General features: G+C 51.4%; 1 protein-coding gene across 1 annotated transcript; it reads right to left on the bottom strand.

Annotated features, from left to right (window-relative positions):
• Nucleotides 1-7362: 7362 nt before the first annotated feature.
• Nucleotides 7363-24601, bottom strand: SIGLEC1 (sialic acid binding Ig like lectin 1). The gene is made up of 21 exons (XM_043884679.1): nucleotides 24089-24601; nucleotides 23443-23802; nucleotides 22875-23171; nucleotides 21116-21382; nucleotides 20562-20816; nucleotides 19070-19369; nucleotides 18157-18414; nucleotides 16799-17128; nucleotides 16270-16524; nucleotides 15757-16059; nucleotides 13906-14166; nucleotides 13434-13745; nucleotides 12684-12938; nucleotides 12119-12388; nucleotides 11789-12040; nucleotides 11165-11467; nucleotides 10299-10559; nucleotides 9239-9541; nucleotides 8878-8980; nucleotides 8447-8519; nucleotides 7363-7802 (listed from the first exon to the last, which is right to left on the bottom strand). The coding sequence occupies exons 1-21, from the start codon at nucleotides 24135-24137 to the stop codon at nucleotides 7728-7730; spliced, it is 5142 nt and encodes a 1713-aa protein (XP_043740614.1). The 5' UTR covers nucleotides 24138-24601; the 3' UTR covers nucleotides 7363-7727.
• Between the last annotated feature and the right edge of the window lie 1475 nt (nucleotides 24602-26076).

The raw sequence follows: 26076 nt of genomic DNA, 5'->3' as shown, positions 1-26076 counted from the left end.
TTCATCAGTGATATTGGCCTGTAGTTTTCTTTTTTTGTGGCATCTTTGTCTGGAACTGGAGGAATCAACCTGCCTGACTTCAGACTCTACTACAAAGCCACAGTCATCAAGACAGTATGGTACTGGCACAAAGACAGAAATATAGATCAATGGAACAGAATAGAAAGCCCAGGGATAAATCCACGAACCTATGGACACCTTATCTTTGACAAAGGAGGCAAGGATATACAATGGAAAAAAGACAACCTCTTTAACAAGTGGTGCTGGGAAAACTGGTCAACCACTTGTAAAAGAATGAAACTAGAATACTTTCTAACACCATACACAAAAATAAACTCAAAATGGATTAAAGATCTAAATGTAAGACCAGACACTATAAAACTCCTAGAGGAGAACATAGGCAAAACACTCTCCAACTTAAATCACAGCAAGATCCTCTATGACCCACCTCCCAGAATATTGGAAATAAAAGCAAAACTAAACAAATGGGACCTAATGAAACTTAAAAGCTTTTGCACTACAAAAGAAACTATAAGTAAGGTGAAAAGACAGCCCTCAGATTGGGAGAAAATAATAGCAAATGAAGAAACAGACAAAGGATTAATCTCAAAAATATACAAGCAACTCCTGAAGCTCAATTCCAGAAAAATAAATGATTCAATCAAAAAATGGGCCAAAGAACTAAACAGACATTTCTCCAAAGAAGACATACAGATGGCTAACAAACACATGAAAAGATGCTTAACATCACTCATTATCATAGAAATGCAAATCAAAACCACAATGAGGTACCATTACACGCCAGTCAGGATGGCTGCTATCCAAAAGTCTACAAGCAATAAATGCTGCAGAGGGTGTGGAGAAAAGGGAACCCTCTTACACTGTTGGTGGGAATGCAAACTAGTACAGCCACTATGGAGAACAGTGTGGAGATTTTTTAAAAAACTGGAAATAGAACTGCCATATGACCCAGCAATCCCACTTCTGGGCATACACACTGAGGAAACCAGATCTGAAAGAGACACGTGCACCCCAATGTTCATTGCAGCACTGTTTATAATAGCCAGGACATGGAAACAACCTAGATGCCCATCAGCAGATGAATGGATAAGGAAGCTGTGGTACATATACAGCATGGAATATTACTCAGCCATTAAAAAGAATTCATTTGAATCAGTTCTAATGAGATGGATGAAACTGGAGCCCATTATACAGAGTGAAGTAAGCCAGAAAGATAAAGAACATTACAGCATGCTAACACATATATATGGAATTCAGAAAGATGGTAATGATAACCCTATATGCAAAACAGAAAAAGAGACACAGATGTACAGAACAGACTTTTGGACTCTGTGGGAGAAGGTGAGGGTGGGATGTTTCAAAAGAACAGCATGTATACTATCTACGGTGAAACCGATCATCAGCCCAGGTGGGATGCATGAGACAAGTGCTCGGGCCTGGTGCACTGGGAAGACCCAGAGGAATCCGGTGGAGAGGGAGGTGGGAGGGGGGATCGGAATGGGGAATACGTGTAAATCTATGGCTGATTCATATCAATGTATGACAAAACCCACTGAAATGTTGTGAAGTAATTAGCCTCCAACTAATTAAAAAAAAAAAAAGACTTTATTGATATGATATTTGCTAGTCTGCAAGTGAAAATGGAGTCTTCATTTCCATTTTGGCTTATGAGTCAGGTTGAATATTTATTCACACATTTAAGAACAGTTTGTATGTCTTTTTCCCTGAATTGCCTATTCATATCTCCAGCTCATTTTTCTATTGAGGTCTTTCTCTTAACAACTTGAAGGAACTCTCTATATAGGGGAGATGAACTCTTTGTCTGGAGTATGAATTGAAAACATTTCCCCTAATTTGTGAGATGTATCCAGCCTGGGGTGTATGACTTCAGCTCAATTATACTCACTGCTGAGTAGCATTCAATTGTGGACTATAACCACATGTTTTCTTCATTGACACTACTGTTGCTGGACCTTTGGGTGGTTCTTAGTTTTGAAACATTATGGAAAAATGCTGTGTGTGTCCTTAACTTCCTCCCCTTCCCTGTCCTGCTTCTTCCACCCCTTTCCTGGTATCCCCTGGGAACATATCCTTAATAGGTCACTTGCACATGAAACCTTGTCTTGGGGAACCAGATCTAGTACAAACATAGATCGCTTTGGTTATGCTGGGTGCTCCAGTGTAGACAGGCTAGAGAGGCATCAACCCCTCTCCCTGTGGATAAGGACTTGTAACTTCTTGATTTGCCCTCTCTCAGGGTCCACATTATCTTGGGAAACCTCTTCCCCAAATCCTTCCTGAACGGGAGAAAAGAGGGGTGTCTGCTTCTAGTTAGCTTTGGGGGCTTCGACTGGGGGAGGGACACAAAGGAGACTCTGGGAGCTGGTTGCATGGGTATATTCACTTTGTGAAAAGTCATTGAGCTGTACACTTAAAATGTGTGCACTTTTCTATGTGTGCTACAGTTGAATTAAACGTTATTTCAAAAGTCTTGAGGAGGCTCAGACAACCAGGGGTAGACACAACTACTAACATCTCTGAGAACCTTCCAATCCCTGGTGGACCTAAACCCGCTTGAAGGTGCACAGAAGCAGATGAAGACCCCAGGTCAAATGTTCCCAAATCCCCCAGTAGCCATCCTTTCTGTGGCTGCTCGTGGTCCTCCCCTCACCCTCTCTTCCTGGCGAGGTGAGTGCACGCTCAGCTGTGTCACACTCTGTGAGACCCCGTGGACTGCAGCCCACCAGGCTCCTCTGTCCATGGAATTCTCCAGGCAAGAATACTGGAGTGGGTTGCCATTCCCTTCTCGAACCCAAGTCTCCTGCATTGCACGCAGATTCTTTACCTGAGCCACCAGGGAATATTCGGTTGCATTTGGCTTGCTCTTTCTCTGTCCCATCTGATTTTAACCCACAGTTTCCACTTAATAGCAAATGTAGAAAAAACACCCCTTACCAAGTGCTTGCCCACAGCATGCCGGGCACAGTGCTGGTCATGCGAGCAGAGGTGAGCAGTGCCCAGAGCCTCAAGGAGCAGGAAGAGGTATGAATTGCTTGAGTGTAAGGTACTTTGTCCTTGAGAACCCCATGAACAGTATGAAAAGGCAAAAAGATAGGACACTGAAAGATGAACTCCCAGGTCGATAGGTGCCCAATATGCTACTGGAGATCAGTAGAGAAATAACTCCAGAAAGAATGAAGGGATGGAGCCAAGGCAAAACAATTCCCAGTTGTGGGTGTGACTGGTGATAGAAGCAAGGTCTGATGCTGTAAAGAGCAATATTACATAGGAACCTGGAATGTTAAGTTCATGAATCAAGGCAAATTGGAAGTGGTCAAACAGGAGATGGCAAGAGTGAATGTTGACATTCTAGGAATCAGTGAACTAAGATGGACTGGAATGGGTGAATTTAACTCAGATGACCATTATATCTACTACTGTGGGCAGGAATCCCTTAGAAGAAATGGAGTAGCCATCATGGTCAACAAAAGAGTCCTAAATGCAGTACTTGGATGCAATCTCAAAAATGACAGAATGATCTCTGTTTGTTTCCAAGGCAAACCATTCAATGTCATGGTAATCCAAGCCTATGCCCCAACCAGTAATGCTGAAGAAGCTGAAGTTGAACAGTTCTATGAAGACCTACAAGACCTTTTAGAACTAACACCCAAAAAAGATGCCCTTTTCATTATAGGGGACTAGAATGCAAAAGTAGGAAGTCAGGAAACACCTGGAATAATGGGCAAATTTGGCCTGGGAGTACAGAATGAATCAGGGCAAAGGCTAGTAGAGTTTTGCCAACAGAACGCACTGGTCATAGCAAACACCCTCTTCCAACAACACAAGAGAAGACTCTACACATGGACATCACCAGATGGTCAACACCGAAACCAGATTGATTATATTCTTTGCAGCCAAAGATGTAGAAGCTCTATACAGTCAGCAAAAACAAGACCGGGAGCTGACTGGGGCTCAGATCATGAACTCTTTATTGCCAAATTCAGACTTAAACTGAAGAAAGTAAGGATAACCACTAGACCATTCAGGTATGACCTAAATCAAATCCCTTATGATTATACAGTGGAAGTGAGAAATAGATTTAAGGGACTAGATCTGATAGACAGAGTGCCTGATGAACTATGGACAGACATTTGTGACATTGTACAGGAGACAGGGATTAAGACCATCCCCATGGAAAAGAAATACAAAAAGGCAAAATGGTTGTCTGAGGAGGCCTTACAAATAGCTGTGAAAAGAAGAGAAGTGAAAAGCAAAGGAGAAAAGGAAAGATATTCCCATCTGAATGCAGAGTTCCAAAGAATAGCAAGGAGAGATTAAAAAGCCTTCCTCAGTGATCGATGCAAAGAAATAGAAGAAAACAACAGAATGGGAAAGACTAGAGATCTCTTCAAGAAAATTAGAGATACCAAGGGAACATTTCATGCAAACATGGGCTCCATAAAGGACAGAAATGGTATGGACCTAACAGAAGCAGAAGATATTAAGAGGTGGCAGGAATACACAGAAGAACTGTGCAAAAAAGATCTTCACAGCGCACATAATCATGATGGTGTGATCACTCACTTAGAGCCAGACATCCTGGAATGTGAAGTCAAGTGGGCCTTAGAAAGCATTGCTATGAACAAAGCTAGTGGAGGTGATGGAATTCCAGTTGAGCTATTTCAAATCCTGAAAGATAATGCTGTGAAAGTGCTGCACTCAATATGCCAGCAAATTTGGAAAACTCAGCAGTGGCCACAGGACTGGAAAAGGTCAGTTTTCATTCCAATCCCAAAGAAAAGCAATGCCAAAGAATGTTCAAACTACTGCACAATTGCACTCATCTCACATGCTAGTAAAGTAATGCTCAAAATTCTCCAAGCCAGGCTTCAGCAATACGTGAACTGTGAACTTCCAGACGTTCAAGCTGGCTTTAGAAAAGGCAGAGGAACCAGAGATCAAATTGCCAACATCCGCTGGATCAGAGAAAAAGCAAGAGAGTTCCGGAAAAAAATCTATTTCTGCTTTATTGACTATGCCAAAGCCTTTGACTGTGTGGATCACAATGAACTATGGAAAATTCTGAAAGAGATGGTAATACCAGACCATCTGACCTGTCACTTGAGAAATCCGTATGCAGGTCAGGAAGCAACAGTTAGAACTGGACATGGAACAACAGACTGGTTCCAGATAGGAAAAGGAGTATGTCAAGGCTGTATATTGTCACCCTGCTTATTTAACTAATATGCAGAGTACATCATGAGAAATGCTGTGCTGGTAGAAGCACAAGCTGGAATCAAGATTGCTGGGAGAAATATCAATAACCTCAGATATGCAGACGACACCACCCTTATGGCAGAAAGTGAAGAGGAACTAAAAAGCTTCTTGATGAAAGTGAAAGAGGAGAGTGAAAAAGTTAGCTTAAAGCTCAACATTCAGAAAACTAAGATCATGGCATCTGGTCCCATCACTTCATGGCAAATAGATGGGGAAACAGTGGAAACAGTGGCTGACTTTATTTTTGGGGGCTCCAAAATCACTGCAGATGATGACTGCAGCCATGAAATTAAAAGACGCTTACTCCTTGGAAGTAAAGTTATGACCAACCTAGATAGCATATTAAAAAGCAGAGACATTACTTTGCCAACAAAGGTCCGTCTAGTCAAGGCTAAGGTTTTTCCAGTAGTCATGTATGGATGTGAGAGTTGGACAGTGAAGAAAGCTGAGCGCCAAAGAATTGATGCTTTTGAACTGTGGTGTTGGAGAAGACTCCTGAGAGTCCCTTGGACTGCAAGGGGATCCAATCAGTCCATCCTAAAGGAGATCAGTCCTGGGTGTTCATTGGAAGGACTGATGCTGAAGCTGAAACTCCAATACTTTGGCCACCTTATGTGAAGAGTTGACTCATTGGAAAAGACCCTAATGCTGGGAAGGATTGGGGGCAGGAGGAGAAGGGGACGATGGAGGATGGCATCAGGAGAAGGGGAGATGGCTGGATGGCATCAGCAACTCGATGGATATGGGTTTGTGTAGACTCCGGGAGTTGGTGATGGACAGGGAGTCCTGATGTGCTGCAATTCATGGGGTCACAAAGAGTCGGACACGACTGAGCGACTGAACTGAACTGAACTGAAGGTAGTTTGTGGTAAATGTTATGTACTTTGCACCCACTGCTGCCTTCAGCAGGCAGTCTTCCAGAATAAACACCACTTACATTCTAATCCTCTGTGTTCCAGTCCAGCAGTTGGCTTTCAAGAAAAAGATTCATTCCAGTTATGTCACAGGATGGATGTTTATTGGATGTGCTTGATAGGCTCCAGGAAGAGCCTGGCAATTGGGCACTAATAAGAATGCGACCTGGAACCAGAAGAGTCCATCTACGGCTGCATGAAGCTCACCTGGCCTCCAATCTCTTCCCAACATGTTACCTTCTATGCCAACTTCCCACTTCCCTTCACATTTGTCATCTCAAATCCCAGAGTGATGAGCTCTGTGCTCCTCCCACCATCTGCCACCAGGATAATCTGTCATCTGTCATCTGTCACTAGCCCACCTGAGAACTGGTTCCCCTCAGGCACTGACTTCCCTAGGGGCATGTTATTCTTTCTTAGTGACCCTTGTTTGTCTTAGAAGGCCCTGGTGCACACACTTCCAGGAAGAGGATGTGAGCTCACTTGATTGTGGACAGGAATGCACTTGGAGCAGAAACAAGGATGCTGATACCATTTCTGCTCCCCACACTCTTTGGGGGTGGGGATTGTAAATGGGGGCACCTCTTCTTTCAAGGGCTAGGCCTGGCACAAGATGCCTGTTTGGCAACTCGACTGCCTGGCATTCCCTCTCCCTAGGGACCACGAATCCTTCTTGACTTTCTCAGTCTTAATGTGTGAGAGGCGCTACCTCCCCCAGGACTCATGACCAGAAAGGACAGGGACATAACCTGGCCTTCAGTAGATGGGCACTGAGACAGAATATGGCCTGCTGGCAGCATTGTCATCAATGTTCTCAAAGTCTCAGGGATGAGTCCATAGCTGGGAGTCCTTTGGAAATATAATAAAAACTACATTTCCCAAAATCCCTTGCAGCTTGGAGTAGCTATATGACCAAATTCCAGCCAGAACTTCTGGATTGTATCCACAATGGGAATGAGTGTGCCTTTCATTTCACTTCCACTCTTCCCTCTTCTTGCTGGAAGGAGTATGAGCACAATGGGATCATTGTGAACTTCACAATCAAAAGCAACATTTTAGGGATGGAGAAAAACAAAAGAGAAGAATCCAGAGCTCCAACATCTTAAACCACCATAACATACCCAGACTAGTATGAGAGAGAAAAATCAAATTCTTTCATGTTGAAGTTACTGTATTTGGTCTTTTTAGAGCAGCCTAGCTTATATTCTAGTCACTATAGGGTGCCTTGACCGGCTTGTAATGATATAGAAAGCTCTTATATTCTAATCCATCCCAGAAATCCAAGGTGAGCTTGGAGGAAGATGTGAAGAGGTAGTGCATTGGAAGATAAATAGAGAAATGAGATCCAGAGAAGAGAGAAAGAGAAATAGACAATGTGATCAATTCATTTCTCTTCAGAGTTGCCCAGGGTCAACACCCATGTGGGTAGATTGAAGTTCACCACCACCTCTCACCACCCCTTTTTCTTGGTGGTTGAAGCCAGGTCATAGAAAGTCAGATGCCACAGAGATGTTTTCAGAGGGAGTCAGGACCCAACGCCGCATTGTTCACAGGGCCCGGGTCATCACAGATTCTGGTGACTTCCTCCTCCTAAAGGCAGGAAATGCCACAGGTCAGCTCAGGGGCAGAGCCCAGCATAAGGTCTAAGATGTGGCTGCATCAGGATCAATGAGCTTCCCACCAGGAAAACTGGTCACTGGAGGACTCTGGGAGCAGTCATCACCTGACCTCTAGCTCTGGAGGGCAGTCCTCCAAGTCCCCAGCCCTGGGTATGGGTCCCTAGGGGATCGGAGAGTGTGCATGGCTGAAATGTGCCTGGGAGCCCTGGCCCGCCAAATGGATTATCTACAGAAGGGGACACACCACGGGGGAGGGGAAACAGACTTTCACCCCTGCTCAGGTGATGGGCAGAATCAGGAGTGAGGAAGAGAGACCCTAAAACCCAGGTGGGGTCCTGTGTTGCAAGATGTGTCCTGGAAGTAAAGGCGATGCTGCTCAGTTCAGAATGCTGCTCCAGTTATTCAGGCAGCCATGCAGCAAGCCCGTGACTGCTCTGCCCTACTCAGAATATGGCTCCCACTGTCTTCCCAGAGGGTGCTGGGTCTCTGCTCTCTCTCCAATCTCCCCCAGCCCCAAGCACTGTCCTATAAATGAGAATAATCTCTCGGTGCTAGCCCCACAGTGCTGGTTAGCCAAGTACTGCGTCTGCATGTGCCCACATGGTGAATGGATACCTGCATGGTTTCCTTCTGAGAAGTCATCTCCACTGAGTTTTCACATTCTCTCAGCTTATGAAATTGCCTCCTTCTGCAAGGACAAGAGTGGACTCAGAGAGCCTCTCTCCTCCCCCACCTGCCCCCGTTCCATCCCCCCACCCGTAAGCTTACACCCTGCTCCCTACACAGATTGTGGGGGAGATTTGGGGAGAGTAGGCTACTTGATCTTTCTTCCTCTCCAGTCCTTTCTTCAGCAGTGAGAGAGCAGAGACAAGGAAAGAAGAAAACTATAGAAAGATAGATTTAGAGACAATTTTAGACGGGCTTCCCAAATTTGGAGCAAGGGGAAGGAGAGGGACAGGCTAGAAAGTATGGAGCTTGTGAATTTGGTGGGAGGGACATGGGGGAAGGATGAGGTTACTCTGCTCACCTTCTAGCTCCAGACCCACCTCCAGGTGTAGCAGGCCCCCAGGCCCAGCAGTAGGAAGAGAAGGCCAGCCAGCAGCCCCAGGACCCAGAGGAGCTGCTGGAACAGCTGCAGGCGGTGCAGGGCTGTAACATGAGGTGAGGCTTAGGGGGTGGCTGTGGCTCCAGGCTTCTGATCCTCCCTCCCAAACTGACTCCCCCAAGATGAAACTTATTTTAAGTTCTAATTTCTCTTGGAAATTTCCCCATGCCAAGGAGTTTCAAGCAATCAGTCTAGACTAGACAAGCAGAAGGAATTCGGGAAAGACCTCAGAAGGAAGCCTCTGGACCTGAGAACTGGGCCTTTGTGCAGAATGGCCTAGGAGATAGGGTGGGAGCTCTCACCTCTGGTTCCAAAGTAGGCGGCCGCAGAGGCAGAGCCCAGGGCATTAGAGGCGGAGCACACATAATCCCCCTGGTCACTGGGCCTCAGCTCCTCTATGACCACCCTCAAGGCGTTGGGGGTGACTGAGACATGGATGTGTGGCTTGGCAGGAGCAACCTTGGACTGGCTAGAGGCCACCAGCCGACTGCCGAGGTGGAGGGTCAGGCTGGCCAGGGGCTCACTGTCTACTCGGCAGTCCAGAATGCCTTGGATGCCACCCTCAGGCTCCACAAAAACCGTCATCGTGGGTGTCTCGGGGGGATCTGTAGGAAGACAGGGAGTGTGGTGACTGCAGAAACAACTACACAGTTCCTCCCCTCCTTGTATCCCATGCAAGGTGACTGCTGCTCCTTCCATTAAGAGGTAGAGCTTGTTTCCTCACTCTTTCAATCTGTGGTTGCCTTTGAAGGCAGAAGTGACTTTGTGTGACTTCAGGGCTAGACCTCAATGGGCCTTGCAGCTTCTGCTCTCCTTGGAAAACAACCATGTGGAAGCCCAGGCCGGCCTGCTGGACACATGAGGCCCAACCGACAGCCCACTCCATTTGCCAGCCAAGAAGGTGAAATAACAGCAGCCACATGATGTAAGACCAGCAGAACTGCTAGCCCAGCCCAAATTTCTGGCCCATAGACTTGTGAGCAAATAAAATTGGCTGTCGTTTTAAGCACTAGGTTTTGGGGTAGCTTGTTACACAGCAATAGCTGACTAATACAGTGTGGGGCCCTTTCAAGGAATAAAATAGGGGGCTGAGGTTGATGAGGGCTTACTTTGTGCCAGGCACTCTGCGTGCTTTACCTCCTGGACCCCTCACAAGGAGAGGGGACTGACATTTTACAGATAAGGAAACCAAGGCAGAGAGGCACAGGATCACACACCAGTCAGTGGGAATCCTCTGACCCAGGACTCCATTGCTGTGAAGTCTTTGGTGTTTGCAGACAGAAGAGGAGGAAGACCTGAAACGGGCATGTGAGATGTGGGGAGACTGAGGCAGGGAGAGGATGTGAAGGATGTGACACTCACAGAGCACCCGGAGGGTAACTGGAGCAGAGGCGGTGGCCCCAATGGGGAGCTCAGCCTGGCAGTGGTACATTCCAGCTTGGTTGCGGGCCACGTGGGTGAAGGCGAGGGTGGGTACAGGCTCCGTGTGTAGCTGCCGGCCATTCCAGAACCAAGTGAAGGTGGAGTTGCCCATGAGCCCAGGGCCACCAGGGAGGTGACAACTCAAGTTCAGTGCTGTGCCCTCAGGCACATCTAGCCCTGGCTCGGCCACCACATGCACACCTGCAGGACCAGACGTGGTTGGGGTCTGTAGACCTGTGGGAGCTGCAGCCTCTGGCTTGTCCTCTGTGCATAATATGGGATCTGGATCTCCAAAGGTGGGACTGTGTCTCCCCCATCAGACTGCGAACAAGGTTACCTCTCCTCCTTGCCCTGGGGACTTCTGGGGCAAAGCGGTGCCTCCCTCTCTCATCAATTCAGGCTTTTTGATGGATGAGGCTCAGATTGAACTCCCCAAGGATGGGTCTGCACCTTGTCCCTCAAACTGAGCTCCCCGAAGGTAAGATTGGACCTGTCCTCCCATTCCCAGTTTCCCCAGGGCAGGTCTGTGCTCCCACCCACAGTCTGGGCTCTCTGAGGGCAAGGTTATGTCTCCCCTCCACCCATGCTCCCCTTGAGATGTTGCCATGCCTCCACCCACCTCTCTTGTAGGGAGCTCTCCAAAAGCCAGGCTGTTTCTACCCCTCAGGCTGAGCAACCCCCCACCAGTGGGCACTGTTCCTCTCCATCAGGTCAGGCCAGCCAGCTTCTTCTGGTGGGAGCCCCACCCCTCAGACAGACTCAGACCCCACAGCAACGGCGCCCCTCCTGCCTCCTGGCCAGCTCACCTGCCTGCAGCTGCCCCATGGTGGTGCTGACCGAGCCCAGCAAGTTGCGAGCTGTGCAGACGTAGGTGTCCTCGTCTCCTGAGGGCACAGCTTGCACTCGCAGCCGCAGGGCATTGCGGGCCACCTGGACATGGCCCGTCTCCACTGCCAAGCCATGGATGCTGTTGCTGGTGGCCAGAACTTTGCCATTGCGGGCCAGGGCCAGCTCGGCAGGTGGTTCACTGTCCACGGTGCACTGTACCACAGCCATGGGGCTGGTCCTTGAGTCCCAGAAGGAGGACACAGCAGCGTCCCGGGGGGCATCTGAATTGTGGAGCAGGGCGGAGTTGAGGGTCTTGCTTGAAAACCCTGTGCTAGCCATTGCCCACCTGCCTGGCATTGTTGAGGCTGAAGCCTCTGGGAAAATGGAAACTTCTGGGGAGTGACAGCTTCTCAGGAATCCTGTGGGCAGATTCCTCCAGGCAGGGCTCAGAGGACCCTGAGGAATCTTCCCTCATCCCCTGTGTCTTTCCCCAAGTGTCCATTCCCAGGTTCAGTCCTGTGCAGCCTTGTGCCCACCCGGACTAGGGCCCAGAAGCGCCCTCCACGCACCCTGGGCACCCCCAGGCAAGGACCCTTGCTTACAGAGGACATGTAGTGCTGTGGGCCGGGAGCTGCGTGTACCCTGGGCATCCCGGACCTGACAGGTATAGGCTCCTGCATGAGCCCGTGTAACCACCGGGAAGGAGAGAGAGGCCTCTGGCCCCTCCTGCAGCCAACGGCTGTTGTGGTACCAGGCGTAGAGGGCAGGTGGGCGGGCAGCAGGGTCTTCACAGCTCACTGTGACAGGGGCCCCCTCGGGCACAGCGGCGGACGGAGCCAGGGTCACTTGCACACCTGTACCAAGAAGACAGGGTCAGCTGGGTCCAGCGAGACACCGTAGCTGATCCCACCCCTGGCTAGGCCCTGCCTCACCCTCTAGCCGCAGCTCTAGGGATGTGTTGACCTGACCCAGAGGACTGTGGGCCGAGCAGCTGTAGAGACCCTCGTCGCTGGGCCCGGGCTCCCACAGCTCCAGCTGCAGGGTGTTGGGGACGGAGGCTGAGGTCGAGGAGGCCAGGAGGCGGCCAGCATGGCTGAGGACCAGCTGGGCAGGTGGGCGGCTGTCCACGGTGCACAGCACCAGGGCAAGCTGCCCGCCACGGCTCTCCAGGAGATAGGTCAGGCGCAGGCTGCGGGGTGCGTCTGAGATGCAGAAAGGCAGAGGAGTTCAGCGCACACAGTGGTAAGGAGGCCAGTTTGCAGGTGGTATTCAAAACAGGAAGGCTTTGGCTCCCTGTCCCCAACAGCCTCCACTTGCCCAACCTGGGGCACTGCTCCTCTGCCCCCATGCCCCCCCAACTCTAATGCTCCTTGGCCAGTACTAGGTACAGCTGGGTACTGAGCTCCTGGGGTAGATGACTATGGGACTCGGCCGTGCCCTGATCCCCGCAAGCTGTTATTCCTTCCTAAGCTCCACCCTGCCTCCAACCAGACTCACAGAGGACATCCAGGGTGACGGGCCTAGAGAGACGGAGTGTCTGGCCAGGGACCAACACACCACATCTGTAGGAGGTGGCATCCACGACCGTGACACTGGGGAGGGCGATGGAGTGGGCAGTATCTGGGAGCTGCTGCCCATCTTTGTACCACGTGTAGGTGGGCTGGGTCACGTGAGTGGTCCACACAAGGCAGGTCATGTTCACCAGCTGCCCCTCCTGCACGGTGGCTTTGGGCCACACCTGCACACTCACAGCTGGAGACAGAAGAGGGCACAGGGACATCAGGGAATATGAAGGCTGTGTCAAGCAAGCCGCCTGTAGGGTGGGCAGCCTCTCAGCCTCTGGGAGGCACAGGTGACCCACCTGTAAGTGAGGCTCAGAGATGGAGCTTGGGCAACAGCTCATCACCTGTCAGGTGGTCCCCAGCAGAGCTCTCCCTGGAGTGCCCTGAGCCCTCCCTGACCCTGTTGGAGGACCACCTGGGAGAACCCAGGCCTCAAAAGCCCTGCTGTGGTTTCTCCTTGAGTGACCCCTGTCTGATTAATTTTGTCCCCTGGGCATCCATGTAAAATTCTGTTTTTAAAAAATGTTCTTCAATGAAAACCAAGTTTGGAGACTGCTGCCCTCAAGAAGAGTGGGAATGCAGACTGTCCGATGTTCAGCCCTCCTGCCTGTGTCTCAGGCTTCCAGAACCCTCTCCAACCTCCTCGTCTCTTAAAAGAGCTACCCACTCACACCCCCATACTGACCTTGGGCATCAAAGGTGGCTGAGGCCGAGGCCTGGCCCAGGGCATTGGTGGCCTCACAGGTATAGACGCCTTCATCCTCCAGCACTGCATTGCGAATCTCCAGGCGCAGTGTGTTGGGGGTCACCGCCACCTGTAGCCGGGGAGAGCTGGCCACAAGCTCCCCAACTCCTTGCAGGGTAGAGGTCACAAGGCGGTCCCCGTGAAGCAGTCGTAACTGGGCTGGAGGGTCACTCTTCACACGGCACAGGAGGAGGCCCAGTCGCCCAGGGCCTGTGTCCATGAGGGTAGTGAGTGTGGCCTGGCGAGGGGCATCTACACAAGGCAGACAATGGTCAGGGTCTGACCAGGTGGTCCCTCATCTAGGACTCTCTCGGAAGTAGAGTCCAGGACCAGGGGCTCAATATCCCCTTCCCCAGTCATGCGCTTGGCTCCCTCCTTCCCCAAGAAACGTGAATGGGATCAAAGTGCTTACAAGACACATGGAGGCTGACCGGGGCCGCCAGGTTCGTGGTGGCTGAGCCAGGAGCCTGGGCTTGGCAATGGTAGGCCCCAGCTTGGCTCAAAGTTATGGCTGCAAAATGGATTTTGGCTGAGGTGGACTCCTGGAGGGGCTGGCCATCTCGATACCAACGGTATGAGGTCCCCTCCAGGACCCCTGTGGGTACTTGGCAGCTCAGGACCACAGCCTGGCCCTCCCGGAGCTCAGGCGATGGTGACACCCGGACCCAGGCTCCTGCAGGGAGAAACCAAGAGCAGGTGAGGGCCTTCCACCACACCCCTCCGCAGCTGGGACTGCGTTTGTGGACACATGAGGACAGCAAGACCCCAACCCCATGTGCCAGAGCCACTGCTCACCCACCAGACCACTGCTGAGGGCCCCACTGCAGCTTCATGCCTCTTTCTCTCCTGCGCCCAACTCCCTTGCCCTGGTTCTGACCTGGCGTTCACTGCCCAGCACCTTGAGTTATGGTTTTGCTTTGTCAGTCATATCTCACCTACCACAGGGTGAGCCTCACCTGGGTACAACCCTAGTGCCATGCATAGCACCTGCACGTGTTAGCTCTTGACAGATGTTGTTTTGACCCCATAAAGCACAGAAATGGTAGGGATTTAGGTCCAACCAAGGACCACGGTACTGATCATGAGCTGACCTCAGCATGGTGACCAACAGCTTGGAAGGGGAAATTAGCAGCTCTCTCTAGCCCATCTCTGCACCCAACTTCCAAGTAATGAGAGCCCAGGAACAGAAGACCAGGCAAAGGGCTGTCCCTGGATCCCCCCAGGTTTGAGGCAGGAAGAGATCAGGGTGGGGGAGTAAAAAGGAGGGACAGCTAGAGTGGTGACTGAGAGCTCAGACTGTGCCATAGACCAGCACTGAATTCATCCAGAGCTAGCAGGGTCCCCTCCCGGTCATGTGACCATGAGCAAGCCCCTAAATTTCTCAATTTCTTCGCCTGTGAAAAGGGTATGATAAATAGGATATACAGAACCAAGTCCCAGGGAAAATGTTCAAAAATTGATGTTTGTCACTGTGGGAGGAAAAAAAAAGTGTTTTTTTTTTTCCAGCATTATTGGTATTAACTTTGTTTTTTTCTGGCTTATTCACTTAGGCAGGATTATTACAGAAGAATATATACAGAGAGATAAATGAAGAATATGGATATATTCATATATATATGTGTGTGTAGTCAGACACAACTTAGCAAGTGAACAGCAACCAACAATGTATATACAAATGTGATCATTATATGGGGCTTCCCAAGTGGCACTAGTGGTAAAGAACCCTCCTGCCGAAAAATAAATAAATAAATAAACAAAAAACCCTCCTGCCAATGCAGGAGACATAAAAGATGTAGGTTCATTCCCTGCGTCGGGAAGATCCTCTGGAGGAGGAAATGGCAACCCACTCCAGTATTCTTGCCTGGAGAACCTCATGGACTGAGGAGCCTGGTGGGCTACAGTCTTTAGGGTCACAAAGAGTCCGACATGACTGAGTGACTTAACACATACATTACATATTCCATGTGCGTGCTAAGTCGCTTCAGTTGTGTCCAACTCTGCGACCCCATGGTCTGTAGCCTGCCATGCTCCTCTGTCCATAGGATTCTCTAGGCAAGAATACTGGAGTGGGTTGCCATTTCCTCCTCCAGAGGATCTTCCCAGCCCAGGGATCAAACCTGTATCTCTTGCATCTCTTGCATTGGCACGGGGATTCTTCACCACTAGCAACACCTGGTAAGCCCATATATTACACATCTCTATATACATATGCAGAGTGGTCCCCAGGACATTTGGATGCACCACAGCTACAGAGGACACTCACCTCGGACCTGGAAGACAAGGGAAGTGTTAGCTGATCCCAGGGTATTGTTGGCCTCACAGCGGTAGCTGCCAGAGTCCTTAAGGCTCAAGTCTTGGACCTCTAGCTGCAGGAAGTTGGCAGTGTTTTTGGCCTGGAGGCGGCCACGGGATGGAAGCTGGGACCCCGGGCTGGTGGCCAAGAGGTGCTCGCCATGGAACAGAGCCAGCTGGGCGGGAGGGCGACTGTCCACACTGCAGACAAACACAGCCGTGTGGCCCTGGTCCACATCCAGGAGAGCAGACAGCTTTGGAGGGTCTGGGGGGTCTGTAGAGACAGTGGGGAGCTCAGGCCAGCCCCTGCCCAGCTCACCACTTTTCAGCTGCCAGGCTGTCCTCCTCCAGACACGTAGTCCAGGCCTACACGTGCCCACACCCAAGCCATGTTCTTGCCTCCTCAAACCCAACCTCAGCCTTGTTTCCCCCAGACCACCTCCTCCACCCTCCAAGGGCCCAAATCCCCTTGCCTATCACCCACAGAGCACTCGCAGGACCACAGGGGTGGAGAGCTGGGCACCGGCCTCGGTGAGGATGCGGCAGGCATACAGGGCGGCATCTGTTCTGGCCACAGGCAGCAGCGTCAGGGTCTCTAGGGGGCCCTGGGCCCACAGGGCCCCATCCCGGAGCCAGGTGAAGTTGGCAGGGCCGCCAGCTTCCCGGCTCACCCTGCAAGTCAGGTTGGCTCCGGTGCCCTCCTGCAGCGTGTGTGACGGTGTGACGACCAGGACGGTGGCTGGAGAGCAGGCAGCACAGGCTTACTGAGACAGGCCTCAACCCTGACGGCTTCCCCCCAGTCCCCGGGGTGAGTGGTCCTGCCTCCCCGTCTGGAGCAGGTGGGAAGGAGCCCCTCTGGGTGCCCACGGGGCAAGGGGAGCAAACCGAACTCCCTCTGCTGACAGGAGGTGGTTTCGCCCAACTGACCCTCCTCAGAGCTGGGGGTTGCAAATGAATAGGGTCCCAAGCACCAGCCCCTGACCCCAAGCGACCTGCTCCCTGTCCTGCCTCACCCTGGGCATTGAAGTTCGCTGAGGCAGAGGCGTTGCCCAGGACGTTGCTGGCCTCGCAGATGTACATGCCTTCGTCCTCCAGCACCGGGTCTTCGATCTCTACCCGCAGCAGGTTGGGGGCTCTGGTAACCTTTGTGCGTGGGGAGCAGCTCCCGCAGGCGCCACAGCTGACCCCTGATGGCAGGGCAGAGGCCACCACGCGACCCCTGTGGAGCAGCCGCAGCTGGGCCGGGGGGTCGCTGTCCACACGACACAAGAGGAGGCCTCGCTGACCGGCTCCGGCGGTGTCAGGGTCCAGCTGGGCAGTGAACGTGGGTCGGCGTGGGGCATCTGGAGAGAGAAGAGTATGGGCACTATCCCACAGCCTCTGCCAGGCTCCCAGGGGTGCAGTCAAAGCTAGCTAGGCTCCCAGAACACGCTGAGCAAAGGCATGAACCCGGAGCTGCCACAAACAGCTGTGCAGACTGTGCATTATACAAGGACCACTGGACGGGGGTGGCAGGACCTCAGCCCATGCCCGTGTGCTCAACTATGCCTTAGCACTGGACTGAGTCTTCCCAGAGGAAGGAGGGCCTTTTTCTTGCTTAGACAGAGCTAGAACTGTAGGGGCTAGCAGCCACCTTGCATAACCGCCATGTGCTCCTGGGCAGGGTACCTACAGAGCAATCCCTGTGTGTCTTACGATTTGTGTCCTCTCTTCACACCCCCTCCCCTAAGACCCTGCCTGTCTCTTATGTCTGATCTCCAAGCCAGCTCCGAGGAGAACAGATAATGCCTAAATTGCCCTCCTCCTAGAAGTTTCTGAAGAGTGGGACCAAGACTCCTAGGTGATCTCACACTGAACACTAGAAAACCCCCAAGAGGTGACCGCTCTTCCTGACAGTCCCTGGACCTGTGTCCTGCACATGTTAGGGAAGGTGTGCTGGAAGCTGAGTGTGTCCTGAATGTTACTCAGCCTCTCAGGAGCATCCACCCTTGACACGATGCAGGCCCTGTGCGGGGAGGCTCTGCCTTTGTGTCTGCACCTGTGAGGGTGCAGCCTATGAGACGTGTCTATATATATAGGAGTAGGGTGTCCCAGGGCCCAGCCCCAGAGGATAAAGCTTGGACATGGTGTCCACGATGGGTCTGAGGCTAGAGGCAGAGCTCTGATGGGACTGGGATGGGGAAATGGGATGCCCTAGACTCGGTCTCCATATTTCAGCTAAGGTGGTCAGGTCCATGGTGCCCAGGTTCGCGGCTGTCTTCCATCTGGACTCAGGGCAGGACAGAGTCAGGAGGGCCTGGAGGAGGGGGCTGATGGGCTCTGGTGGCTGATCTTCCCACAGCAGGCAGGGGCCGGCGGGAAGGCTACTCACAGAGGACAGTGAGGACAGCAGGTGAGGACAGCCCGCTGGTGCCATGGCCATCCTGGGCCCGACAGTGGTATGAGCCGGCGTCAGTGCTGGAGACCACAGGGAGCAGAAGGCTGCTGCTGGGCCCTTCGAGAAGCAGGGCCCCGTTCCGGTACCAGGAGAAGCGGGTGTCAGGCATTGAGCTCAGGCTGCTCCTACAGCTAAGTGTTACCGCCTGCCCTTCTGCCACTTCTGCTGCCGGGCTGATGAGGAGGCGGGCCACTAGTGGGAGAAGGAGAGAAGAAAGCTCAGCTCCCCTGCATGTCTGCGGCTCCATGCCATCCACCGCAGGAAGCCCTCCTGGGCTTCTCCCAACTCAATTATCAGGAGTTCTGAGCATCATAGTATCAGCTCTGTGAATCTCTTGATGATCAGAAGGGTTTGACCTTGAGTGCCAATTCAGATCTATTGGTAGCTGGCTGCAGCATGGTTGAGCAGGATTCTGGGCCAGATCCTAGGCCTACGTCAAATACCTGGCTTGATCGATTAGCTATGCCTGCCTCAGAAGGAGGGAAGGGCAACATGTGCACCAAGACTCAGCCTCTCTATTTGGGCTTCTGCATCTGACTCCTACCACAGTCTGCCCCCAAATGTTCAGTAAATAAAAAACAAATGAATGTGCATTGAAAAACCCTGTAAGTTCAGAGTCAAAATGGATACAAAAGGAATAACTCAATCCGCCATGTTTCCCATTTTGCTTTGACTTATAGGAAACTCTGAGACTGGGATGACCTTATAGCTCAGATCTTTGATGTGATTTTTTTTCTAGCCAGCTAGGTCAGGCCCTCAGTTGAGCCCTCTCGGTTCTCAGGAGGAAGAGGCCAGAGCAGGCCTCCTCCTCAGGCTCCTTCTACCAGCCCCAGTGGGACCATCTTACCATTGGCATGGAAGTCCAGGGTGGAGGATGAATTCCCAAGGGAACTGGTGGCTGAGCACGTGTACTCCCCACTGTCAGTTGGCCCCAGGTCTTGAATCTCCAGACGCAGGGAGTTTGGGGCAGAGTAGACACTGAAGCGTGGACTTTGGTCACCCTCTCCGGAAGTCGAGGCAAGGATGAGGCCCTCATGTGACAACACCAGAGTAGCCAGGGGCTCGCTGACCACAGAGCACTGGAGGATGCCCACCAGTCCTTCTTGCGTCTCCAGGAAGGCAGTTAGGTGTGGGGTGAGGGGTGGATCTGTATGGAGATGAGGCGCAGGCCTGTTACCCTCAACAGGGGCATTCCTGGATTTCCTCTTATAGCCTCTGACCCCTGCACCTACTTTGTCCTATGATGCCCTGGGAAAAGTTAGTGACCCCAGCAACTCCTATTTGTACCCAGACTGGGCAAATCATTCTGTCTTCCTAGTCAATCCTTGCAGTTACCCTGAGAGTGGGGATCCAGAGACTCCACTTTAATGGTGGGAAAACTGGTAAAGAAACCTGGCAGAGGACAGCACTGCACCAAATGATCCAAGTCCACACCCCCAGCAATGAGACAGGCTGACCCCACATGCCTCCTGAGGTGACACAGGGAGACAGACACAGAATCATGTCCGTGGTATCCCTGCCCAGGTGCGTGGGCTTGGTCTGCTCCATTCAGACCAATGCAAGGTGAGAATATCACAAAACAACTGACCTGTGCTCGTCAGGGTTCAATGTCAAGGAAGACAAGGAAAGACTGAAGAAAGAAGAATAAAGAGACTTGATAACTTAATGCAAAGCAAGATCCTGAATTGAATCCTAAACCAGAAAAAAAATTACCATAACGGACATTATTGGGCCAGCTGGTAAAATTTAAACATGGTTTGTAAATTAGATAATGATCTTGTATGAATGTTAAGTTTCTTGACTACATACAATTGTTGTACTGTGGTTATACATGAGAATGACCCTAGGAAATACATGCTGAGAAATTAAGGAGTAAAGGGCCATTATGCCTGAGGAATATAAATGGATAGATAGATTATGTGTTCATGTATACATATAGAGGGCATATGTATATACACATGTGAATAGAGTGCATATGTAGAGAAAATGTGTGCAACTGTGCACACATATATGTGCTTCTGTATACGCATACATATATGTATGTGAGTACATATATACACACATGTATAATATATTGTTAGAAAGAAAATCAAATGTTAAAAAATGGGAATCGAGGTTAAAAGTATATGATAATTCTCTGTATTTTTCTTGCAACTTTTACATTTGAACTTATTTCAAAATAAAAAGTTGTTTAAAATAGGACACTGAGGCCTGGGGAATTCAAAGCCTTGCCCAGATGTGAGCTCAAGGGCACCCTGGCCCAGGACCCCAGCCCTCCTGCAGGGGCTCTAATCTTTGGCCTGGCTCCCAGCTCCAGGGCCCTCGTCCCCACCACTTACGGCGGACCACCACGCTGACTGGGTCAGAGCGCTCTCTGCCCTGGGCATTCTGCACCTCACAGAAGTAGAAGCCTGTATCGGCCCTGGTGACTGAGTGCAGCTGGAGGATGTGACTGTGGGTGTCCTTCATCAGGTCGTGGTTTTTGTACCATGTGTAGCGCAGATCCCTGGGCGCTTCTTTCGGCGTGTTGCAGGTCAGGGTCACAGTCTGGTTCTCCAGAATCGAGCCTGCTGGGCTCACCTGGACCTCAGCCACTGTGGGGGCAGCAGAGAGCTCCCTGAGGGATATTCGGGTGACTTCCAGGCCCCACCTCTCAGGGTTGCAGCCTAAACCTCTGTACGCTGTACGCCACACCCCTCTGAGGAGGAGCCTCCTGGACTGACGATGCATCTCTTTGCCCTGTTCACTCCCAGGGAGGTTTTCACCTGTCAGAAGCTAAGCTGGAACTCCACACAGGCATCCCAGGAGGCACCTTGGCCTCATTTCCCTCAGCCCCCATGGCCTGGATGCCTCCCTACCTTCTGGTCAAGACCCAGGCTCACCCAGGACTCACTGAAGATGTGGAGGCTGACAGGAGGTGAGACCGAAGAGCCCACGCCATTCCCAACTTCACAGGTGTAGACGCCAGCATCAGCCCAGGCTGCCCGGGGCAACTGTAGTACACGACTCCGGTTTTTGAGGTGCGTCCCATCCTTGACCCACTGCACGGAACTGACCTGAGGGTGGCTGCTGCTCACCTGGCAGGTGAGTGTGACCAGATCCCCTGGAAGGATGTTCCGCCCCGAGGGGCTGAGGAGGATTTCCACACCCTTGGGGGCATCTGCAAGGCATGACAGGGGTTGTCGAGTATGGTGCCCAGGGAAGGCAGGGGCATTTTTCCACTCCCCTTTCAACACTCTGCCCTAAGGAAGCCCACCCAGATAAACTGGAACTCCCATTAGTCCCCTGTCCAGGGCAGGCACTGGCCGCATATTGTGAGGAAGCCTGCTCCTGTCCTTCTCTACTGACGGCTTGATACCGTGATGCTTGGCATAGCATCCAGCCTACACTGCCTTCAGTGGCTTTCTGCCCCACGACACGTCCATTGCCCTCTCTTCTATCTGAGGGCCATGGGCACATTGCTTGCTATAGCAGCTTGTGGCAGCTGCTGGCAAAGGACAAACCACCTAATGCAAGGGCTAAAGGCAGAGTCAAATTCTCTCTGAGAATGGTTAACTCATTTGTTGGGAGATGCCAATGATACAAAGAAACTGCATTTCTTTAAATCTTGTTCTAAAGCCTCTCTCTATGTAACTATGCTAATAAAAGCTAATATTTTCAGGAGTTCCCTGATTGCCTAGTAGTTAGGACTCTGGGCCTTCACTGCTGTGACCCGGGTTCAGTCCCTAGTCAGGGAACTGAAATCTCACAAGCCATGCAGTTCAGTCCAGTTCAGTTCAGTCGCTCAGTCGTGTCTGACTCTTTGCGACTCCGTGGACTGCAGCATGCCAGGCCTCTGTCCATCACAAACTCCTGGAGTTTACTCAAACTCATGTCTACTGAGTCGGTGATGCCATCCAACCATCCAATCCTCTGCCGTCCCCTTTTCCTCCCACCAAAGCAAGCCATGCAGTGTGGAAAAAAAAAAAAAAAAAAAAAAGCTAGTATTTTCAAGTCCTTAATCTATGTAACTATGAAAATAATAGAAACTAATATTTTTGCATGCTTTTAAATTTCATAACAATCCTGTGAGATAAAATGTATTTATCATTACCTCCACTACAGAGAGGTGGTGAGAAAACAGAGGCTCTGAGAGGCAAGTAACTTGCCCAAAGTTTGCTCATCTAGTCTATGGTGAAGCCAGCAGCCTGATGCCTATGTACGGCAGTTGTTCTAGAACAGCCTGCCCATCTTTACTGTGATGGGAAGACGCATAATCAAGTGAAAACTTGGAATTCCTCCCACTGTCTCTTTGCCATACCCAAGTGGTCCCCTGGTCATGGAGTGTGAGAGGCAGGAAAGGGATGAACCCTGGCTTCCTCCTCCTCCTCCAGAGCTGGTCTAAATCCCAGGGCCTCTACTGCCCAACCCCCAGTTCTCTGGCTGAGTCGCCCCTTCCCTGCCCAGCCTAGCTTCAGGGACTGGAAGTGGAGGGAGCCTTTCAATACTCCTCTTGGGGCTTAGCAGTCTCCACCTGCTCCACCCTGGAGGTCCAAGCACAGCCTGGCTACTCCTACAGGCCCGAAAGGGATGGTTTCCACTGGGGAACCACAGATGTGTGTGAGCTCAGTAACAAGGATGTGCTACCCAGCCCGCCCACCACGCTCACTCACACTGCACTTGGAGGTGAATCTCGTGTTGAGTCCTACGGTTGGCTGCCGAGAGCTGGCAGCTCAGGGTGCGGCCATGGTCCTGCCAGGACAAGGCCATGTGGAGGGTCACCAGGTGGTGGATGCCCGTGGGCTCAAGCTTCTGGAGTGTGGAGGTGGTGGAGCGGGCAGGGTCCTGGCCTTGCCACCGCAGGGTGACTGGCTCCTGCAGGCACGCGTAGGGAGTGGAGCAGTTGAAGTCCACCTCCATGCCCTCACGCAGCTCAGCCGGAGAGGCAATGGTGGGCATGATGAGCTCCTCTGAGGACAAAGACAGGAGGCTGGGGGCTCCCCTTCACCGTACCTGAGACCTCCTGCCCTGGAGACCTCAGCCCGGGGCACAGGACTTCAAGGGGAAGGAGAAAGCCAGGGGTTCACTGGGGGCAAATGCCAGGGGGCACAGGGCTGGGCTGGAACTGCAGCCAAGATTGGGGCTGGGTTTGGGTTTGGGTTTAGGACCAGGGCTGGGGCTGTGAGCCAGTGGGGCCAGGAGCAGCCTGGAGCCCCTTCCGGCTGGTGACCCTGCTCTCACCTGTCACGGTGACTGCAGAGCCTTTGACATCTACCCAGCGGTTGCCCTCGCTGATCTCGAAGCGGAAGTTGTAGGAGCCCGAGTCCTCGAGCTGCAGGTCCTTCAGTAGCAGGTTGCACACTCTGAGCTCAGGATCCCCCACCAGCTGGGCGCGGCCTTGGAAGCGGGCCTGCACCAGCTCGGGGTTTGTAGAGTGACTCACTACCTGCCGTTTGCCAGAGTAGTCATAGTACCAGATGGTTGTGATGCCGTGGGGCACATTCACACTGGCAGGGAAGCTGAAGGTGCAAGGGATGACGAGGCAGGACCCCTTCATACCCTGCACGGTGTCGGGACTGGAGACGCCCCACGAGGTCAGGTCTGAGGGTGAGGTAGGACAAGAAAGAGTGTAATGCAGGCCTGGGGTCATGCTCTGCCCCCCAGAAGGTGTTCCAGACGCACTCTCAAATCCTGTCCTGCCCCCAGCAATGCAACCCCTCTGGGCACCTCAGAGAGGGTCCCTGTTCCCTGTCACTGCCTCCTCATGCCCTCCTTCAACCTCAGCAGCTAAACCTGTGACCAGACACAGTTCAGTCTGCCCAGGCCAACAGAGGCTGGACTCGCCGAGGCCAGGCCCTGTGAGAAGGAAAAGGCCAGCAAAGCTTACCTGCTGGGATGGGTAAGGCCAGGAGGAGGAGCTGGAGCAAGAAGTCCATAGCAGGTTCTCACGCTGGTTCTGTTGCCTGTGAGGTGGGTGAGCACTGTGCTTGGCACACAGGGGTCTCCTAGGGAACCTCGGTCTCAGAGCCTGCTGGGATGCCAGTCCTGTTTCCCCACACACTATGCTGGCTGACCCAGTGAGAGGGCAGGGCAGCTGCCAGCTGGGATCCAGAAGCCCATGTTCCCAGCTCACGCTGTGTCCAGGAATGCCTTCACTTTGTGGCCCCAGAAAATCCTCTGTCTGTCGCTTGGCCCCACCCTAAGTTCTGCTTTCCCAGCCTCTTCAAAGATGAACAGCTGTTTCTCTATTTCCCCCACTTCCTTGCCCCGTCCCTGCTGCCCAAGTCACCAGCAACGGGAGGTCAGAGAGGCACAATGACTTACTCCAAGGCATCCAGCAAAAATGATGGTTTCTTACTTGAGATTTGTCTCCCGACCACCAGTCTTACCAGTTGTAGACCATAATGGAGTTTGAGCACTTAGAAAACTGTAGACTTCAAGAGTCCTCCCTTGCTCAAAAACCTACTATGGGTCCCCATTGCCTATGAAATGTGGCTCCCCTACATCCCCGAAAGGCCTTCCTTTCCTACTGCCAGTTCTGCCCCCATTTACTGTTCCCCTGCGATCAGTTCCCACCCTGGGGCTGGTCGTGTCTGCCCACAAGCTCTCCAGCTATCCAGCTCTGGCCTCACCACAAATGATCTTTGCCTGTCGAAATCTTATTCAGTCTTCAAAGTGGCTTCTAGCTGAAACTTTCCCTTTGGGGTCTCTAGCCACCCTAGAGCCATTTCTGTATTTACCTTGTTCTTTTTAGCTGTGAGCACCCATTTCTCAGGATTTGGGGCTGAGGACATGTGTCCTGCCCCAGTGCAGAGCCCCTCGCCCCCTGCAGCAGTGGGAAAGAGAAGAGTGTGGTCCTTGAGGGTTTAGAGTTCATGGCAGGGCAAGTCTGGTATGACAGGGGACACAAGAACCCCGCGTGACATATAGCTGACAAACAAGAGATATATGCCTACTGTATGCCATGCGCAGGAAGGCAGGCCCTTCACCACAGAGTGCCTCTGGAATCATAAAACTGTTAGAAGAAAACAGGTGAAAATCTTCATGACCTAGTAGCAGGCAATGATTTCTTAAGCATGACACCAAAAACAAAGCAACAAAAGAAAAAATAGATAAATTGAACTCGATCAAAATGAAAAATGTTTTTTGCATCAAAGGATACTATCCAGAGAGTGAAAACTCAACCCAAAGAATGGGAGAAAAATACCTGCAAATCATATAGCTGATAAGGGATTAACATCTGGAATATATAAAGAACTCCTATAATTTAAAAACAACCCCCCCCCAAATAACCTAAATTTGAAAAAATGTGCTGCAAGCTTGTATAGACATTTCTCCAAAGATGATATACAAATGGTCAACAAGCCCATCAGAAGATACTCAACATCAGTAGTCATTGAAAGTGAAAGAAAGTGAAGTCGCTCAGTCGTGTCTGACTCTTTGAGACCCCAAGGACTGTAGCCTACCAGGCTTCTCCGTCCATGGGATTTTCCTGGCAAGAGTACTGGAGTGGGTTGCTATTTCCTTCTCCAGGGGATCTTCCTGACCCGGAATCGAACCCGAGTTTCCCGCAATGCAGGCAGACAATTTACCCTCTGAACCACCAGGGAAGCCCCTCATTAGGGAAAGGCAAATCAAAACCACAGTGAGCTACCACTTCACACTGTAAACAAACAAACAAGACCAGAAAATAACAAATGTTGACGGGGCTGTGGAGAAATTGGAAGACTCGTGTACCATTGGTAGAAATGTGAAATGGTGCAGCCCCTTTGGAAAGTTTTGTGTTTCCTCAAAAAGTCAGACATAGATTACTATATGATCCAGCAACTTCACTGCTAGGTATAAACCCAAAAGAATAAAAAATAGGGCCTTAAA

Source organism: Cervus elaphus, chromosome 23, assembly GCF_910594005.1.
Source record: "Cervus elaphus chromosome 23, mCerEla1.1, whole genome shotgun sequence".
NCBI classification, from domain to species: domain Eukaryota; kingdom Metazoa; phylum Chordata; class Mammalia; order Artiodactyla; family Cervidae; genus Cervus; species Cervus elaphus.
Note: the sequence above shows the minus strand (reverse complement) of the source record. Positions and strands in the feature narration are given on the sequence as shown.